Source organism: Lolium perenne, chromosome 2 (genome assembly GCF_019359855.2).
Source record: "Lolium perenne isolate Kyuss_39 chromosome 2, Kyuss_2.0, whole genome shotgun sequence".
Taxonomy (NCBI): Eukaryota; Viridiplantae; Streptophyta; class Magnoliopsida; order Poales; family Poaceae; genus Lolium; species Lolium perenne.
In genome coordinates this window covers 63,255,360-63,276,806 of record NC_067245.2, presented here as the reverse complement: position 1 = coordinate 63,276,806, position 21,447 = coordinate 63,255,360, and the positions used below count along the sequence as shown (strand labels likewise).

The 21,447-nt window shown below is 42.4% G+C and overlaps 1 protein-coding gene across 1 annotated transcript; it reads left to right on the top strand.

The window, feature by feature from the left end:
• The first annotated feature begins 7,455 nt into the window (after positions 1–7,455).
• LOC127332790 (probable mitochondrial saccharopine dehydrogenase-like oxidoreductase At5g39410) lies at positions 7,456–13,207 on the top strand. The gene is made up of 2 exons (XM_051359130.2): positions 7,456–8,209; positions 12,205–13,207. Exons 1-2 carry the CDS (start codon positions 7,535–7,537, stop codon positions 12,892–12,894), a joined length of 1,365 nt encoding a protein of 454 aa, XP_051215090.1. The 5' UTR covers positions 7,456–7,534; the 3' UTR covers positions 12,895–13,207.
• Positions 13,208–21,447: the final 8,240 nt, after the last annotated feature.

Here is a 21,447-nt window from a genome sequence, read left to right as displayed (position 1 = left end):
GTCCGCTAGTGTGGGGGCTTCCGGGCTGGCTCTGAATAAAGGGAGTTTGGTCCTTGGATCCCTCTCGCTGGTCGCTGCCATGGCGAGGATCTCCTTGATGCATGTCTTCTTTGATCTGGTTGATGTGTCGAGTTTCGAAATGCTCCGCCGGTGAAACCCAATGGACGACATGCCGGGAGATTGCCGGATCGGATGGGTTTTGGTCATGCGCAACCATGTTTTTTTACCGCTTGGTTTCAGAGGGAGCGTTGCGAAGCATTGCAGTCTATTTCCATCGTGGGACATGTCTTTAGGTCCATGGTGAAGTCAGTCATGGAGAAGGACATGGAAGCAGAGATCGGGACACTAGTAATGGCGATTCGTGTCTTGATGGCGAGAAGGTTTGGCTTGGTGGTCAGTGACTTGGACCAATGGCATCGAAAAGTGAGGGTGACATCGCGAGTGAAGATTCAAAGTCTAGACTTGCAGGGTGAAAACCCAAGGTCTGGCCTTAATTGGTTGTGCCTGTCAAAGGTCTTGTGTGAGCGCGGACTTTCTTCTGGGTGAAAACCTATGATCTTTGATCAGCGCGATAGCAGAGCTTGTGCACCGTTTCCTTCTTGGAGGCGTCACCTTTTGGAGAAGTTGGATCTCTGATTGTCTTGGTGGTGTTTGATCTGCTGTTACAAGGAATTGATCACTATAGCGGGATTTTGTTTTCTGTAATTCATCTTTTCTTTTCTTTTTCGTTTTGTGCATCCGTATTGCCGTAAGGTTACTGCGTTATTGCAGAGGTCGGGTGTAATTGTATCTTCGCGCCATTAATATATTTCCTTTATCCAAAAAAATTATGAGTAATTACCAGAATGAAAGAGTCATCGGGTATTAAGCAACATAATATCAGTGTTCAAGGAGATCTTCTTCATTTCCTTTGTGAATCGATGAATCAAATATAATGAATTTGAGAGTATGAAGTACAAATGCAATTCAATTATACTCCTGATTATAAAAATTATATTAGAGAAACTTTTTTCTACTCAACATAACATATATATACACACAATTTTGTGCTGAATACTACACAATTCATTTTAGCTACACGCGCTTTGTCTTGTTAGCTTCCTTTTCAGCAAGAAAATAATTATTTGACCCAACAAAAGGAAATCAATGATATGTACCAGCCCACAAAATTTAGTAATATTTCATTTGGTGGTATCTAAAACCAATGCTTGCCTGGAAAACAAAAACATACATTTAGGCAAGAATCTATATATCTACCCAGATTAAGATACATTGTAAGATAAAATGGTGAGAGGGGGCTTCACCGTTTTATTGTGCTGATGGCGAACACTCAAATAGCAGCAGCGTGGCAAAAAAAATTCATTTGTCCCAACCAAAAATAAGTACTACACATGGTGTAGGTGGCAACGAAATAATATCCACTTGCAAATAAACGAATGTCATGACCGAATAACCTGAGAATAGAGCAGCTGAGCATGTAAATATATGGAGAGATTGGAGATTAATGATTACCCCAGTAGGTTAGCGTGAGAACGAAGTTGGGAATTTGCTGAGCAGGCCGGCCATGAGAATAGAGCAGACCTGCGTTGAAGACCTCCTGAAGTTAAACCAAAGAGACATGTGTAACTCGTAATATAGAAAAATTGACTGTCTTTAAACATACACAGGGAAGCAACATCAAAAGTAACCAACATGCCAAGTACAGGATAGTGAAGTAAAGAACATACTCCAGCAGTGGAGGAAGATTAGGAATAAACGGTGAAGATACGGTCTTGAATCAGGTCGCGGTACAATAGGCAGTACAAATACCTCGAAATATCTCGAAATATTGCACTGTGGATTTCCGATTTTCATGGGAAATCTGATGAATCTCGAGGGAGGGGCTCACAACTGTCAAAAACGAATTTCAGATTTTTTTTCTTTGCGAATTTCAGATCAGTCTGGTCAGTTATATCCTCAATTCCCAAGACCGATTCCCGTTCCTTGTACACCAGTGCCCACTCCTGCCTGCTGCATCTTCTCGGCGCAGCCGCAGTTCTCCTCCACGCGGTGTTGGGATCCACTAGTGCTAGTCGGTCTCTCCACACGTCCAGGGAGGTGCTCACCCCCGTCCGAGCTCGGTAGTGCAACTTCCCTGCTTGCCGCGTCGCTCCAGCCACGGCCTCCATCCTGGATGTCGTTGGTCGTGCCACCGCCTGTGGACCAGCTCACTTGCTTGCCCGACATGGATCCTATGACGTGGGCTATTCTGCCATGCACTGACTTTGCGGGGAGATAAAACACAATGTTTATTAAAATGATCCGCTCGATGTTAGTCGAGCGGGTTGGGGGAGCTGACGATAGCCCACCTCCCCACCTTCAGAGGTCACCAACTTTTGAATACATTCTGGTGTGGCTGTTAATTCACATGGGCGGACAGCCTCCCTAAGCTAACATATGAGAAGCTAGGTCACGTGCTTATGGATACGAAATGAGAATCCAAATATTGCTTGGTCATCATACATGTAGTAGAATGTATTGAGGCTTTATCGATCCACACTCTATTATTTATTCACATGTATGTCAAGGTCGCATGGAAAACACTAATTCAAATTTTCGCTTGGATGGATACATTATCATGGTTTTTATGATATGTTGTAAGAGATGTGAATAAGACAAGTGAGTGAAGAACACCAAAGATAGAATAATAATTTCACACTACGCAGAAAAACCTTGGAAGGTTTGTTTCAAAAAAAAAAAAAAACCTTGGAAGGTTGGCACGCCATACTACTGGTAATATTAAAAACGAAAACATTGGACCGCATCAAGTTTGAAGCTAGATCTTGGTCCTTCGCGGGGGCTGAATTCTTGGGTCATCTTATGCCGGGAGATTAGTTTCCTTTTGATTGGTTCCCCCTCCATGGGGTTGTTGCCTACGGGCTGTAAACCTGAAACATTGCTGGTTCTTCTCTCTTCTTTATCAATGAATTAAGGCAAATCTTTTGCCTTTCTTTCAAAAAAAAATGAAAACATTAGCTTTCAAATATCATTAATGAGCTCGAAGCAATGATGGAAGACGTCCTTTGACAGTGCAAGAGATTGAACTAAAAACCCACGAAAATGCACAGATTGCATGTCTACTGCATCAAAACGCATGGAATGATCAAGGGCCATGACCCATGAGCAACTAAAATCATATATCAAAATATATTACAAATGTTAGACATGGGCTCTAGAGAAGAGATGGTTCTCCCTTGATGAGTCTAGAACAAATGATATCACCAAAGATCCAGATGAGGAAAATGCCTTTCTTATTGCATTTTTCTCCGAGGACGATGTGGAAAATGCCATCTTCCAAATGGAACATAATAGTCCTCGGTTCAGATGTTTTTGCTGCTGAGTTTTGTCTAAACTTATGAGATGTCATTAAAGCGTACCTTCTAAATTGTTTGGCTTAAACTATACTGGCTTATCTCATGATGGAAACTATACTGGTTTTCCTAAATATTGGTGAGATAATTTGTTACTCCGTACAACTCAAAATTATTGCCTAAAAACAGATGTATCAAAATGTTGATACATCCTTTTTTAGGGTTGATATATCCTTTTTAGGCGATTATTTTGAGTCGGAGGGAGTACATACGATTAATGATGTAGAATGGAACCAACAACACATGATTATCTACCTTCTTAAATTTAGTTTTGAAAATTTCACTAAGACTGCAACCATTAGGATAAATTTGAAGGCCGGCCACATGGTTCGACCTATGCAGACAACGTTCATGCAAGGTAGAAACATCCTAGATGAGTTGGTGGTCCTACATGAAATGGTCCACGAAATGCACCAAAAAATTTAAATGGGTGATATCTAAAACTGATTTTCAAGGTGCATGACAAGGTTAAATGGTCGTTTCTTCAACAAACTCTGAGAATGAAAGGGTTCTCGAAAGAATAGCTTGCTTAGATCCACATTTTTTTATTGGAGGTACTGTGGGCATTAAAGTCAATGACGATGTTGGCTAGCATTTCCAAATGAATAAAGGGTTACCACAATTTGACCGATTATCGCTAATACTATATGATATAATGGCTAATATGTCAGCTATCATGTTTGAGTGCACAAAAAATGATGGCCAAATTGAGGTGATAATTCCACGTCTTTTGGACGGGGGATTATTGATGCAGAAAATATGATTCTACCTTGAAAACTCTAAGAACCATAAATTAATTTTGTCAACATTCGAGAAACTTTTGGGGCTAAAAGTAAATTTTCATAAGAGTGAATTGTTCAGTTTTGGACAAGCCCAAGCCATGGATGCTCTGTATGCTGAACTTATTGATTGTGAGCAATGCAAAATTCTAGTTAGTTGTTTGGGTATTTCAATTTATTATCGGGGGCTGACAAATGCCAAATGGAAACATGTCGAGTATATCTTACAAAAAAGGCTAAGCATTTGTAAAGAAAACTACTATCTCTTGATGTAAGAATAGTTCTAATTAATTTGGTACTAAGTAACATGGTTGTACGAGTCCTGCTATATTGGATTATGTCAGATCAAGATTATTTTGGCATAGGGATAGTGAAAAGAGGAAATATCGGCTTGCTAGATGGGATGTGGTATGCTGACCTAAGATCAACGAGGCTAGGTATTCACGTTTCAATAAAAAAAACACGTCCCTTCTCAGAAAATGGCTTTTCAAGCTTGTCAACAAAGATGGGATTTGGCGAATTCTTCTAAAAAGAAAATACATATGCTCAAATGATTTTTCCTAGGTTCATTGGATACCAGGAGACTCACACTTTTTTGGCTGGTCTAATGCAATGAAGAAACACTTCTTCCACTTTGGATCATTGATTATTAAGTATGTCCTGGAACAAGTGGTTAGAAAACACCACACTATGGGAACAATATCTTGCTCTATATAACATAGTTTGTCACAAGACCGATAAAATTGCCACATTGTTGGAGACACTTTGACAAAATGTGGCATTCATACGGGATTTAATTGGCACTATGATTGTGTGGAATGCTCTAATAGGGCAGTTGACAATGGCTATCACACAGGCCCAATAAATTTCGCTGGAATACACATGAGAACATTAATTTCTTAGTTGATTCTTGCTATGTATAGAGCAGTTGTTCATACATAGGTGTGAGTCGTTAATAACAAGAAAATTTTGATAATAAAGGCACTACTAAAAACTTGTATGGTACCTTCGTAAAGGAGTAATCCTTACCAAGTACAACATTATTACCGCAACTGGCATGAAAGCACAAAGTGTGTTTTTCTCAGTGTGATGAGAAAATTAATCCACATGGTTTTACAAACGTTTTTGGTACGTGGAATTGATGACAAGTTTAGAAATCTCATTAGGGTGAGAGCGATTGTCATAATATGGTTGCTTTGGCTACGTTGGAACGATATGTTTTTTTAATGGTAACAATTCTTCTCTTATGCAGGTCATCTACATGTGTACTTATTTGCTTTATTTGTGGTCAGGTGAAACCGAGACATGTTTATGTAGGTATCTGCGTGATTGAAGGATATTTATATCTCACATGGATGGCAGGGTGATATACAGATTGGTCCTCCAACACCATAGAGGTTCTATGAGCTTGATAACATTCTTGTATTGGGCCTTTTATTTACTTTTCTTTCTAAATTGTTGTGGATACAGAGATCATGTGTAAGCTCTTGAATTGCATGCGTGTGATACTATGTTTGAGTAATGAAACTCCCTTTATAAAAAAAACATCATGAATTCCCCATGTGCAATATTTTTTATGCATTGCCAACATCGTGGAGATAGTTTTTTTCCATGGGATGTAAAAGGTCATCGCACATATTAATACATGGACTCAACATATTTTGTGTGTATGCTAAAACCATTTCTCCGTAGCATAGAAGCTAATGCTTGCAACAAGCAAAACAACAAGCAAAAAGGAAGTTGCAGCATGAACACAACGTTGAAAACATACGTAAAATCACCGCACCATGTCCCTTTTATGTATCTAGACAGCAAACCAAAATGAGTTTGTAACATGTCAAACAAAGACACACAACGTAAAAAAAATAACATAACTCATCTTTCACCAACATTTATGGCCTCACAACCTAGTGGCCTTGGATTCATCGACGATGACGCCGAATCCATATCACTGTAAGAGTCGGATTGGGTTACATGGACCTCGTCCTCCTATTAACACCCCAAGCTCGATGACGCAAGTTGAGCTCCACCCTTATGAAGCAACCCATGGCAACACACGAGTGACTTATCTTTGGCATGGAGCAAGTGCAACGATAATTGTTTTTGCAAACTCGTTCTAGCTTCGCACGGTTGTTCCAAAAGAATAAATATCAGAACTGAACTCATCATCTCTCCATGTTGGATGCATCTATTTCACAATAATTATCACAGCTCGTGGTCCACACCAATTTCCACAATAAACATGTTACTCAATGTTTGTTTTCAGTTCTGATACCTATCCACGGTAATCCTTTTTTCGATCCAACGTCGAACAAAGTATCCATATCACACATGATAAAAAAAGAAGCAGTGTTTTCTTAAAGAACGCGTATTAATTCGAAGTTGTTTGCAGAAACATGCATCCGATCCAAACGTAAAGGAATTCCTCTTTTGTTTCATGTTAAATTCCAGCGTTTCAAAGCGTACAACTGAAGTTGCAAGTAGGACCCCGCCAAAATTCCACCTACAATCCACTTTTGTTTTCGCAAACTCGTTCTACTATTGCACGATCGTTCCGTAAGAGTAGTTATCAGAACTGAACTCATCATCTCTCTACATTGAATACATCGATTTCACAATAATTATCACAGCTCGTGCGTTCCACACCAATTTCCACAATTAACATGTTACCCGATGTTTGTTTTTAGTCTTGACACCTACACACGGTAATCCTCTTTCTCTATCAAACATCGAACAATGTTTCCATAAAAAAAAGCAATGTTTTCTTAAAGAACGAGTTGTTTGCCGAAACATGCATCCGGTCCGACCTCTTTTGTTTCATTCTAAATTCCAGCGTTTCAAAGTGTACAACTGAAGATGCAAGTAGAGGATCCCGCCAAAATTCCACCTACAATCCATTTTTGTGATTTCTAGTTTAAAATGTAGTCAAATTAAAAATCAGAAGACTCTTTGTTTTTGGCGTCGCAGAACCAACGCACGGTCCTGTTCTGGTCCAACAACAATGCACCTGCTAGCTGGATTGTGCTTCAGTGACTTTGTCAGCCCACAAAGTCACACAATCCCTGCTAGCTAACCGATCAGTCACATCTGAATCAGACCTCTCATGCAACTTAAACATGCTAGCAATGCACGCCAGCTGCCAACAGACTCCTACCTGATTGATAGCTACTAAGCACATGAAAAATTATGCGATCACACGTGAAAAAAAATTGAAAATGTGAGCGCGCCCAAACCAAGTGAAAAGCGGTCGCAAACGAGCAGGAGAACACAGACACAGGCGCGCACACACACTACGCACCAGCCCACCGCACCGCACCGCACCGCAACCCAAACCCTCCCCAGACCATGGCGACGCCGGCGACGGAGCCGGAGCCGGAGGTGTTCGACGTCGTCATCTTCGGGGCCTCGGGCTTCACCGGCAAGTACGTCATCCGCGAGGCGCTCAAGTTCCTGCCCCCCAACGCCTCCCCGCTCCGCACCCTCGCGCTCGCCGGCCGCAGCCGGGACCGCGTCGCCGCCGCGCTCCGCTGGGCCGCCGCGCCCGGCCCCGCGCCCGACGTCCCCATCCTCGTCGCCGACGCCTCCGACCCGGCCTCCCTCGCCGCGCTCGCGTCCCGGGCCCGCGTCCTCCTCTCCTGCGCGGGGCCCTTCCGCCTCTACGGCCACCAGGTGGCCGCGGCCTGCGCGGAGGCCGGGGCCGACTGCCTCGACATCTCCGGCGAGCCCGAGTTCATGGAGCGCGTCGAGGCGGATCTCCACGAGGTCGCCGCCAGGAACGGGTCGCTCATCGTCTCCGCCTGCGGGTTCGACTCCATCCCCGCCGAGCTCGGCTTCTTCTTCAACTCCAGGCAGTGGGATCCGCCCTCCGCGCCCGTCAGCATCGTCGCGCACCTCAGCCTCGAGTCCCACAAGAAGATCGTCGGGAACTTCGCCACCTTCGAGTCCGCCGTCCTCGGCTTCGCCAGCGCCAGCAAGCTGCAGGCGCTGCGCCGCTCCCGCCCTAGGCTAGCCAAGCCCAGAGTGAGTTACTACTACCTCCATTCCATAATTATTCTTCTTCTGATTTACATGTATTTAGTAGATGGACACATTTTGTACTACATACATACGGCCGAATCTGCGACAATAATTAGGGAACGGAGGGATTCTTCTTACATTGCAGTTTCGAAACTGATTTACTACTTGTTTTATCATAGCGGCCAACTCCTTGAATGGTAGTGCAGTTGAAGAACCGATTTACTTGCTTGTTTTATCATAGCAACCTGCTTGTACGGTACAAGTGATTTGTCAGGGAATCTACAGTTAATTACCCCTCATAGCAACTTTTGCATTCGGTTAATCATGTTCCTGTTCCTGACTGTCATGGTACACGATTCTACTCCTTCCCTGTCACAAAAGATGTCTCAACTTTGTCTAGATTTGGATGTATCTACACACTAAATTCTGACTAGATACATCCAAATCTGAGGCATCCTTTGCGGGATGGAGGGAGTACTGCTAATTGCTGGCTTTGTTGGGTCAGATTCCTAATTACCTAGCATTAAGCTAGTATGGAGTTTCCTTTTGCTGCCACATTTAGTGCTTTCCTACTAAAGTTCTGTTGAAATTTGAGTAGACATAAAGTCTGAGGAGTGCGAGAGTGTTAGTGTTGTTAGTTCTAATAAACTTGGTGTTACAGCAAACTTCTAATTTTACTTAAAACCCTGATATCTGTCTCTCAGAATATTTGGATTTCCTTTCTGAGTGCTAATTTTGCGCCAAGTAGAACGATGTGTGTATTATGTGTGTACTGGCACCATTTCTCTTGCTTGAGCAATAAGGTCTTGTTTTTTGTTATGTAAGTAAGGACGCAGAAGGTTATAGACTAGATACAGACTTGAGAATATCGAATAAATGGATCTTGTTGCTCGTCTGTTCTCATTGAGAATATACGGTATATCTGGGGTACATATGGTTTATTGCTACTTGTCAACAAACTTGGTAATATTTACTTTGCTTTCATGCAAAAACATTATATATTGCCTACTACTGACCAATACCTTTGTTTCAAGGCATCACAATTTTACAGTTAATTATTTTGTACGGTCATGCTGTGCCAACTGCCTACTCCAACCAGTTAACCACCATAAAATTAGTTGACAGATAGTACCATGGAATACTAAATAATCCAGCTCAGAAAAACCTTGGTGCGAACATGTAAATGATTTCTACCATGCCTTATGTTGTGTGAATGTATGTGCTACTTAATGAAGACTGGGTATTTCATATTACTAACTCACATTGCCCTATTGCCATAATTTTTTGGTAGATAATAAATACTGCATGTTTGCATTTAATACCCTTAATAACGATTAACACTTTGATTTGAAGTTGCTACTTGGTATCGTTGGGGCCTATTATCCATTTGTAGAAGTTTATAGTTTGCTATATCGAATACACCTGTTTGAGGAGTTGCCTGTTATTTTCCATTCTTTTGTATGGTCATGTATGTTGTGTGCCAACTGCCTACCTCCTACCCGTCAACCACTGTAAAATCAGTCATATATCATGAACTAACTGCTAACTACTACATAATCCTTCAGCTCAGTGAAACCTTGGTGCTGTCACATGTAAATGATGGCTACCAAGTCTTTTGTGGTGTAAGTATATGTGCTATTTCATGAAGAGTGGGTATTTCTAAGTGTATCACATTAGCCTTTTCCCATATTTTATTGGTAGATAAATGCTCCATGTTTGCCTTTAATCCCCTTAACAATGAATCACAATTTCATTTGGTGTTTGCTACTTGCTACTGCTTCCATTTGCAGAAGTTCATAGTTTATGATATTCGCATGAGGAGTTGTTTGTTGACCTCCATAGCGTGTTTTGATCTTCCATTTCTTTCCATGTTCAACTCCTAGGAAGTGAGAAATATAGTAGGACTGGAAAACCCACATCTGTTTACTGAAAGATGAAGACATTATAAGGCAGGGAAGGGCTCCTTGAATAATTTGAGCCACAGAGGTTATGATAAATCTGTTTTTACCTAATGACAATATTGTTTGGTCTGTATTACCAGCTGTCATTATTTTAGTTGCATTCAGTCAATGTTGAAAACATATTTGGCATTATAGTTTATGATAAAGCATCTTGAGCCTGAACCATTGGCTCCAACCTTTAACTGTATCATCTGCAGTCATATTCCTGGTCAGCAGGCAGTAAATATCATAAAAAAACTATTGCCATTCTGAAAACCAGTTAATTATTATGTATACTTATTTATTCTGTAGTCATGTATGTTGTGCCAACTGCCTACTCCAACCAATTAAGTAGTTAACCACCATTAAATCAGTTGACATATATCATGGGCCAACTGCTAGCTACTAAATAATCCTTCAGCTCAGAAAAACCTTTGTGCTGTCACATGTAAATGATTTTCTACCATGTCTTATGTTGTATAAATGTATGTGCTACTTCATGAAGACTGGGTGTTTCATATTGAGTCATATTTTTTGGTAGATAAATTGTAAATACTGCATGTTTGCATTTAATATCCTTAATAATGATTCACGCTTTGATTTGAAGTTGCTACTTGCTACTACCATGTCCTTGGGGCCTAATATTCATATGTAATAAGTTCATAGTTCGTAATATGGAATACACCTGTTTGAGGAGTTGCCTGTTATCTTCCATTCTTTTGTATGGTCATGTATGCCGTGCCAACTGCCTACTCCTATCTGGTAACCACTATAAAATCAGTTGACATATATTGTGAACCAACTGCTAACACATATCCTTCAGCTCAGTAAAACCTTGGTGCTGTCACATGTAAATGATGGCTACCAAGCCTTTTGTAGTGTGGATATTTCTAAGTGTGCTACTTCATGAACAGTGTGTGTCTCTAAATGTTTCATATTATATTCTGCCATATATTAGTAGATAAATACTCCATGTTTGCCTTTAATCCCATTAACAAAGATTCACGATTTCATTTGGTGTTTGCTACTTGCTACTGCCACGTCCTGGGGGCCTATTACTCATTGGCAGAAGTTCATAGTTTATAGTATTCACATGAGGAGTTGTTCGTGGACCTCCATAGCATGTTTTGATCTTCCATTTCTTTCCATGGTCAACTCTTAGGAAATGAGAAGTATAGTAGGAATGGAAATCCCACTGCCCTTTGCTGAAAGTTGAAGACATTATATGGCAGGGAAGGGCTCCTTGATAATTTGAGCCATAGAGGTTATGATAGATCTGTCCGTACCTAATGACAGTATTGTTTGGTTTGTATTGCCAGTTGTCATTATTTTAGTTGAATTCAGTCAATGTCGAAAACATATTCGATATTCAAGTTTATGATAAAGCATCTTGAGCATGGACCGTTGGCTTCAACCTTTTAGCTGTATCATCTGCTGTCATGTTCCTGATCAACATGCAGTAAATATCATAAAAAAACTATTTTCCACTCTGGAAACCCCAAAATCTTAAAGGGAGCAGAAGCTATTGGTGAATAAACATCACGAGGCTGTTAGGAGATCATGGTTTTAAAGGCGCCAAGGCGTCCTAAGGCGAAGGGGGGGCGCTCTGACGCTTAGGCGACGCCTAGGCGGACGCTTTGGACGCCTAGGCGCCTAAGGCGGGTGTTTTTCTAAGGCGGAGGGGGAGCGCTTGGACGCCTAGGCGTCCCTAAGGCGACGCCTAGGCGACGCCTTTAAAACCATGTAGGAGATACAAATGTCAAGGTCATTGTGTATTTTCATCTTACTAACTCTAACCCCACAATTGTGAATTCTGGGTGAAGATAAAGCAGATCTTGCATTTATTTAACTGAGATCACAACCTAGGTCTCTGGTGTTTTTACCTGTTCTGATGTTTGTGATTGATCATGCAGGTACATGGGTATATTTTTATGTTTTGTAATAATTTGTAGTACAAAGATCCCAGTGAAAAAGTGTCCACCGCACTTGCCATAATCTTGAACTCTGAATCCAATGTTTGCAGTGATGTTTGATACTGAAGTTTCTCCTTTTATGCAGATCCCAGGGCCTCCACCTCCCACAGGACCACTGATTAAGCATGACAAGGCACTAGGACTGTGGGTGATGAAGTTGCCTTCTGCTGACACAGTGGTTGTGAAGAGAACCCTATCAAAGGTGACCCAGCATCCCGAGGGCCTTCCCGGCGTGGAAGAAACCCCAGATTTCGCCGAGCGCAGGCAGGAGTTCTGGTCCTCCGTCAAACCAGCACACTTCGGCGTGAAGATCGGCACACGTTCCATCCTGGGCGTTATCCCGATGATCTGTACCGGGCTGTTCATTGGCATTCTTGGGGGTTTCTCCTTTGGCAGGTCTCTCCTGCTAAAGTTCCCTGCGCTCTTCTCCATGGGATGGTTCAGAAAGAGCGGGCCGACGGAGGCAGAGGTCAGCAGCGCCTCCTTCAAGATGTGGTTCGTTGGGCACGGCTACGGTGACTCAACCCGCGCGGCGGGACGTGGAGGCAAGCCGGACAAGGAGATCGTGACCAGGGTTTCGGGGCCGGAGATCGGGTACATCACCACCCCGATCGTACTCATCCAGTCCGCCCTCGTCCTGCTGAGCCAGCGAGGCAACCTGCCGAAAGGCGGGGTGTATACTCCAGGCGCCGTCTTCGGCCCCACGGATCTCCAGAAGCGCCTCGAGGAGAATGGCCTGTCGTTTGATGTCATCTCGAGGAGGACCCTCCCTTGAGATTAACGGGCAGCTCGCGAGCTCCTGCTTCCTCAACCTGCTCTCTGGTGTTCCCAGACAATGACCCTGTTCCGCTCCATCGTTATACGGATGGATGTCTAGCAAGCTGGCAGCGATCGATAGCCTTATACTATTTCTGAAGAAACGTAGTCTCTCCTGTGAAGTAAACAGTATTACTATAGCACGTGAATAATGAATAGGATGTGGTCGTGTAATGTGAATCACTGAGTGTCTGGATATAAGGCAAGGAATGTTGTCTACGTGAGTTCCAACTTCAATGATGATATGTAACTTGCATACATCTTTGCTTGAATCCTGGAAAGGCACCCTCACCCATTTAAACACCAAATGTACCTGCTTTCATTTGTTTAGGTCGGGCTACAGACAGAAATGCTACGGTGCCCGGCCCTTGGTCTATTTGGGTCGGAGGTAATGACCCATTTTCATAATATTTCATAAATTAAAATACAATTTACATAGAGTAGAAAAGGGGAAAAGTAAAATAAACTAAACCATAGATAGGGTTTGTGCCGGACTGTCGACCAGATTGATGAAGACTAGTGGCTCCCGCAGCCATGACCAGTTCCGGTAGGAGGGGCGCTAGCGTCGGAGCAGGAACATGTGCATGCCGCACTGGCCATGGCGACCTTGGCGCCCAAGTTTAGATTCTGAAGATGTTCAACTTACGGCTTTTTACTAGTGTGAGTTTTCCAATCTTTCAGGTCAGCACAACTTGCACTAGCGTAACAACTTACGTTCAAGTTTACCGTCTTTTACAGATTTATGAAAATATTCTCAGTTACTTATAACCAAACACGGGAAAACACATAACTAAAACTATGTTCAGTGATTAACTCATAAATCACTTCGGAACATGTTCTTCTAGCCAAGAACTTTGAGTAACATTATGTTGGTCCATCTCGGTAAACCTTTTAACGTTTTGATTTTGAACTTCATTCATACAATATTTACTATCATTATCAATAATCATAAGTACCACTTATAGAATTCATAATATGTCATCTACATATAAGAATATCGTTAAGATCCCACTCAAATATGTTAGCCACATATATAAGATCAGGAAAAACGCGCTCAACTCCCACTCAAAATATGTTAGTCACATATGAGTCCAGGAAAATCACTTAGCTCCCACTCAACTTGTGTCATCTCCATTATGATGATTTGGAATCCCTTTGGTCTCACTCAACATGTGACTCTACACATAAGATTAGGAAGACTATTCAGCTATCACTTAAATGTGTCATCTACACATAAGAAGATCAGGAGGGCTATATTAGCTCCCACTCAATTTCTTGCATGTCTTCTTGATATTTTGGTAATCCCAAAAATCCTTTTATAATCCATCAAATCGAAGATTTTAGTTGTGATACACTAGCATCCATGTGATTTGGCAAATCCTGCTCGTTGTATCAATTACAACTCTTCTATAATACAAGTATTGAAGGAGATGTAGTTTTTGACAAACTTATATCAATTCACGAATTGAAGTAATTGCTAGTTACAACCCATATGACTCAAGCATCGCTACACTTTTGTAGTCAACATTTTGAATTTTTGAAAACATCCTTTGTGCTTTATGTTTTTCTTAAAATTTCATTTCTTCTAAGGAAGATTAAGTAACATCTTTACTTAATAAGATCAAGTATAAAAATAGTTTAAAATCTTAAATGGAACTTAATATAGGATTTCATGACTCGGAGTCATTTCTCGCATTTAGGTCCACTGTCGCTTGTCGCTTCTTTGTAGTTCGTAGGTATGTCTTATTCCAGGAAAAGTGAATCATGAATATTATTTTGCGAAGAGGCAGAATGTATTCTTGAATCCTACTCACTTTTGTAAAACTTATACTAAGACACCATGATCATTATCAATTTGTCTTTCCTCTATTCGCATAGTTTTGGTTCCGGAACATGTTCCGTTGCGCCACTTTGACACTTGGAGGTAAGGTCAATTACCTTTGGTTTTGTTTTACTTTCTTCCATGAACACCCTTAACGAGAACCTCTTTCTCAAGAAGGTACCATGTTTAGCAATACAAACTTTGCTCCTTCTTTATTGTGCCACTTTGACACTTGGAGACTCGTTTTTCTTGTTAACTAAACCCTTCTTTATTCTGAAATTTCTTGATCCCATCAAATAGTTTCAGACTTACGTTTCATTTAGCAAATACATATATTCACTTAAATCAACAATGAGGTCTACGAAACAATGATATCCACTACTTGATGATATCCAATACATCATTATGTATGATACTGAAAACAATTTTAGTGCACATTCTGTTTTACCAGAATGCAAAGTTTTATTCATAAGGCATAACTTACATATGTCAAGAGATTATGCATCAAATGACTTTGGTGTTTCATCGAATATGAACATACACCATGCCAATATGAAACGGTAGTTTCATTTGAAAATGATGTCATTATCAAGTTTGAATATTTTCTGACATTTTAGAGTTTTATAAATATTCAATACATCATCATCAGGACTATGATAAGAATAACTCATTCATAACAAAAGGTGAACATAAAGGACTTTATTCATAAGTAGGACATCTGATTGTCTCTAACACATACGAATAATTGTCTTGCGAGACGCAAGTCATGCTAATAAGGTTCACATTCATGACACTTACAAATATATATTCAAATCCATTTAACTAATCCAAAAGATAGATGTGGATGGAGAGTGTTCCTTGGCCACCAACTATCTTGCTTGTCATCAACACACATTGTCACCTCATTTTATCCAAACAACTCTCGAGCAGTAGGTTCTATTTTCCAACAAAACGGACCAAGTATCAAATATTTTGTAAACCGCAACAAGTGTTTTAAGGAAAACATCTATAACTTGTATATCATATATACCATCTCCGCCAATGACTTCCCTTGCAATTGGTTCTACTTTCAAAGTTCTAAACTCTGCCAGGAATTCATGAGAGGTGAACGATTTCTGTCCCGTGACATATTCCAAGACACGATATTTGTAGCAGAGAAAGAGAACGCATCATCCCAGCTATTGCAATTTGCAAATAGGTTCGTCCTCCAGTAGTCAAAAACATACACTAGGCGCTCCATGAATCCCATTTATGTTCGTCAACTGTGAGTTTCTAAGCAGGTATTCTCTTCGAACCTAGTTGAAAGAAACACATCGATCCACTCATACTTTACTATTCTGACTAGCGATACAAACAATGCCTTAAGTTCATCAACCACATCAAATGTGTTGGTGTTCCAAAATCACATTCGCAGCTCAGAATCCAAGGAGTAAAACATGGCACACATACAAGTCACGGCGAGTATGATAATCACCATTATCATTCTCATTCGCGAAGTTCTTGAGTTCATCTCCTAGCAGTTCTCGTATTACATAGAGCATGTCATTACTAATGAGGATGTACCTCAGGCGTTGGTGCAAATCTATGAAGTTAGACCCATTATTCTATGTTTCTTATTACGCACAATAAACCATAATTGACTTAAGCATTGGGGTATGGCATGATCTACAAAGATATTTGCAAAGACATTTAAGACTAAGTTCATAATATTACGAGTTCAAAATTTAATCAAATTATTAATGGGATCCACTAAAAACAATCACCCCGCAAAATGTCTTAGTGATTACATGAACCCTATTAACTATACCTTCTCCTATAGTCACGACCATCGGCATAGTTGCAAAGGTAGACAGCGAAATGTCGATCACATCATCCATGTGACTCATGCTGGATCTTTAAATCTCTCGTGTTCCGAGGCCATGTTAGAACATGCTAGGCTCGCCAAATTAACCTTAGTGTATTTGCAGTGCAATGTGGCTTACACCCACCATCTGCGAACGCAGGTATGTCAGACACCCGATCGTCATGGCCTACCTCATACCGTTGAACTTTGTTTGTGGTGCACACTCAAGGAAGAACACTTTTATTGGTATTAATGTTAGGGATCATCTTATTTAAAGCTACCATTGAGAAAACATAACACTAGCAACTAAACAAGATGTATTACGGTATCTATATCAAATGTATTAGGTGACATGATATAGGTGATTCATTTAGGCAACTAGATGCCCATCTTGTGCTCTAGCATGGCGCCCACTTCATGACGCCTCCATTTGATCGAACATCATGGTGATGGGCTATCACTACAACTTAGCAACAACAAGCATAAAACTACTTTACACCATGACCATATCATGCTACAAGCCTTCTTGCAACATAAAGTTAGATGCATATATCTTAATTATCTTTTGCAAATTTTACGTGGTTGTTAGGGCTTTCGCGAAAAGAACCATTCTCACCTACGAAAATGCAACCACAACACCGACTAGATAATTGTCTCTATTACACCCGTTTTGGGGCCCTCCATTGCAAATGCCATATTGTTAAAGAAAGAGAGACATATACCCCTTAACCGCGTATATGGTACAAGTCATATGTGAAGTGTGGAAACAGTTTCGCGTGCGTAGACGCGTGAGGTCGATCGACGGGCCGCTTCATCAAGTAATGTTGCAGTATGAACAAGTACATGTGAGAGCGTAACAATTATAGAATCGATGCGCGCATGCCACACATGCATTCTAACCGTAAAAGCATACTACGTAAAAGCATACGCATAAATTGGCTCTGATAATACTATCGGATTCCGTATCATAAAACAAAAATTCGGACTAACGCATGCCGATATGCCCAAGACCTATCTACTGGTAATGCTGTAACGAGAAAGGTTTCGGCGACGTACCCTCGTATACCGAAAGAGGTTAACGTTCCGCTAGAAGGTGGTTGATGTAGTCGTACTCGTTGCTGACCTCGGGGTCATGTTGAAGGCCTCTTGTACAACGTCAAATGCAACATCTCGTAGTTTCACACACATACGGTGCTTAATGATGCTCCCGGGTGCTGAAGTAGATCTTCTAGATCCTGGTCCCGATAATGCTTCTGCGTACCGGGTGGAGTACTCCCTTCGCGCGCAGCTCTTCGAGGAACCACGTATGAGAGACATAACTAGGGATATGGAGAGGGGAAGAGAGGAGGAGGCTCCCAAGGGGATCTCCTTTTTCTCAACCCTAATTGTGTTTACTCCTCCCTCCACATGTCTCCACTATATATAGGGGAAAGGGGAGGGGTGGAGTTTCATGCCTTAGCAATATGGGACTAAAATGGGGGAAGGGGAGGTGGTGGCCAGCTGCGCCCCCTCTCTCCCAAACCCTAGCCCCTAGCTATAAGCCCATGGGGTGCGGCCAGCCACTTAATGTGCTCGTCTCGGGGGGGGGGGGGGGGAGGGGCGCATTAAGGTGGGCCGCACCTTTTAATACACAAATAAATACATATTTAATATTAATGTACTTAATTAATACGATATAATATATATTATTTAATTTCCGATGATCCGAGACACCTCCCGAACCAACCCAAACATCCTTAGGATTCTCCCGGAACCCATTCTGGTTCTCTCTTATCTATTCTCAGGTGTTTCCAATGAATCCAAAACAATACTCAGTGCATTAAGTTTCGGGGAACCCTTAAGTATGTTTCCCTACGGTTCAAGAATATGCAGACATGACCGAGACACTTCTCTCGTCAATGGTCATCAGGGTGTTCTGGAGAACAATAATGACCCCCATGCATTCTATGAAGATGTGATCATCATACGAACTCCTACGCCATGTCCTATTCCCTTTATTACTTCGATACTGGCACTTGTCCGAGATGTGATCATCGGTAACGTCATACCTAGTTCTATCTCGTTACCGGGAAGGCCATTCAACTCGTTCCCGTGTGACTCCATCCTCATGACCTAGTCATGTGTTGCAACTTGGATATATGTAATCTCATGGAGTGTGCCGAGAGTATCTTCCATCACACGGATGAACAAATATCTTTATTGATACATACGCCTCAACCCGTCCCATTGGAATACCAATTATATCTTTATGATCACCCTATTACGAAGTGATGGTTGATGCAATCAACGCAGCCTCCGATGATGGTGATTAGATATGAGCTCACAGTCTAAGGATTAGATCACTACACTTCATAACTTTCGTGACGTGAACTTTGTGACTTGATCATGTTGCAATATTTATAGTGGGAATGTCCATCATATTATTCACCCAATGATATGAATCTACTGTCAATGACGTGCGTGCCCATGATCGTAAAACCTCAATCATCAATTGACCTCAATGAACTAGTCGTGCACATGTGTGCTTACTAGGGATCCTGGTTTGTTTACAATACGGCACGTGAATGCTGTTATAGCTTGGCACGGAACTATTATAAACTACTGATATATAATAATAAACACTTTCATATTTTCCTCTAGGGAACCATATCCAACACTAGGATGAAATTTTACACTGCCACTTTCTTGATCTAGGATCAGTACTGTTGAAATGCACGTTGATTCACCTTGGTAGGTACTATCAAAATTTTGCACTGCCATTATCTTGATCTTCTACTGGTTGTTCATATCGTGTAGTGTAAGTTGTTGCAATGATCTGCGTTGTGTGGTCATTGTAGGAATCACTGTGTGACGAATTTAGCCAGACCTTGGTGAGAGTTGGTGATTCGCAGATCTTCTCGCAAGTGCCTGATTTGCAGATCCCCTCGCAAGTGCGTGGTTGGCAGCCGATCGGTGAGTACCAGGTGTCAGTGTCGGATGTGCCGGCCGACGAGCGCTCTATGGCTTCTCTCGTGGCCAAGGTCGTGGCGGAGGTGGCAGAAAGGATGGCCTCCACCAAGAAGAAGAAATCCAAGAACCGCAATGATGCAGAGAAGGCCATGAAGGTTGCGCACAAGGGGACCATGAAATGGCTCCCCTTCATGTCCAAGTCCATGCTGGAGAAGATGGGCGAGCTGATCAAGACTGGCATCCGCACTAACAAGGACTTCAAGGAAGTTCATCTCACTATTTTGGCTAAGGCCCTCCTGAAGAACTACGGTGCCGATGTTAGCTCCACGCGGGTGTACAACCAACTAAGAAAAAGTGGAGGGTGAAGTGGCTCACTATTAGCAGCCTCTGCGATCTAAGCGGAGCTCAATGGTGCAAGGACACGTCGCGGTTAGCACACTGCCCTCCACCATTGTCGCCTTCATCATTAGTCGCTCATTTGCACATCTAACACACAATCGTCCTACCGTAGGATCTGTTAGAGTATATCACGTCTAGGCTATATTAGGTAGTTTAAGATTGTACTCCAATTCTATCTCTACTAGGCTTCTTAGTCCCCAAGTCTTCTACTACTATATAAACAGCCCAAGAGGCTCAATGTAATCACCAATTACCACATATCAATACAATCATATTCCGCAGTTCTTCATGGTATCAGAGCGGTTCTTTCTGCGACCTAGGGTTTAGCCACCCACCGCTTCCGCTGCCCCCGGGGAGATCGATCTCCATGATCTCCGCCGGGGGCATCAGATCTCGTAGCTAGTTTTTCTTCCAATTATTATAGACTGGTTCTTAGTTTAGCAAATTCCGTTCTCTTTTTAGATCTGTTTTTTTTCTTTAGCCACCAAATAATCCAATCAAGTCTTCTCGCCGGTGCTCCAGTAGATCGATCTACTCAGGCTACACTACGAACTGCTTCAACCCGTTCGCCCGGCCGTGCACACGCTCGATCAACAACAGCCAGCTGCACACGCAGCGCCTACTCCAATGGGCACCAGCGATGCATGGCCCATGTCGCATCACGCAGCGTGCGCGGGCAATGGGGCAAGAAGGATCACCTCTTGTCCACGCCAAGCTGCATCGATCGGGCTGCACGTCTGCACGGCAAGTCGTCACGGTGCCAAGCCGATCTACGTCGCCTCGCCGTCATCATCACTAACAACCATCTACGCCAACAACTCCGCCACATGTACTGCATCATCGCCGTCATCACCAATCAAGGGCTTCGTCAACGCCAACGGGTTCTGCGTCGCCGCGCTCCTGCATGTAGATGAATAAAACGGGTTCGATCCCCGACATCTACTACCGCTACAGTTCAATCGCCATCGACAACCACCTCGTCATCTTCGTCCACAATGATCATACCGCCAGAAGTTACAGTCTAATTTTTGTTTGCACCGCATGTGCTCAATTTTCTTCTTGCAACCACTTCGTCTACTCCGGCGCATACGGCGCGCAACCGACCGTACACGGAGGCCTTCTCTGCTACTCCATCCAACTCTGGCGCGCATGGCTCATGGTGGTCCCTGTCTTCGCACGCCCGGTACCGGCAACACCGGCGCGTGCCTTCGTCCCCGGCGCGCTCCCGAGCCCGGCAAGTTCGACGCGGCGTGTCGCCTACCTCAACTACCACAAATCCAGCTACGTCTACCTCGAGTTGACTACCGCTGCAATCGCCTTTTATTTTATCACTATGGCGACTTCCCCCGGGCTCAAGACGAAACCGATCACAACAACATCAACATCAACAACTTCATCAACGGCGATTAAATCACACACGGCTCCATCGACCGCGACTACAACGCCCTGGCTACCGGCTACAACGACATCGGCTTCAAGGGATATCATCCACCGGCCCC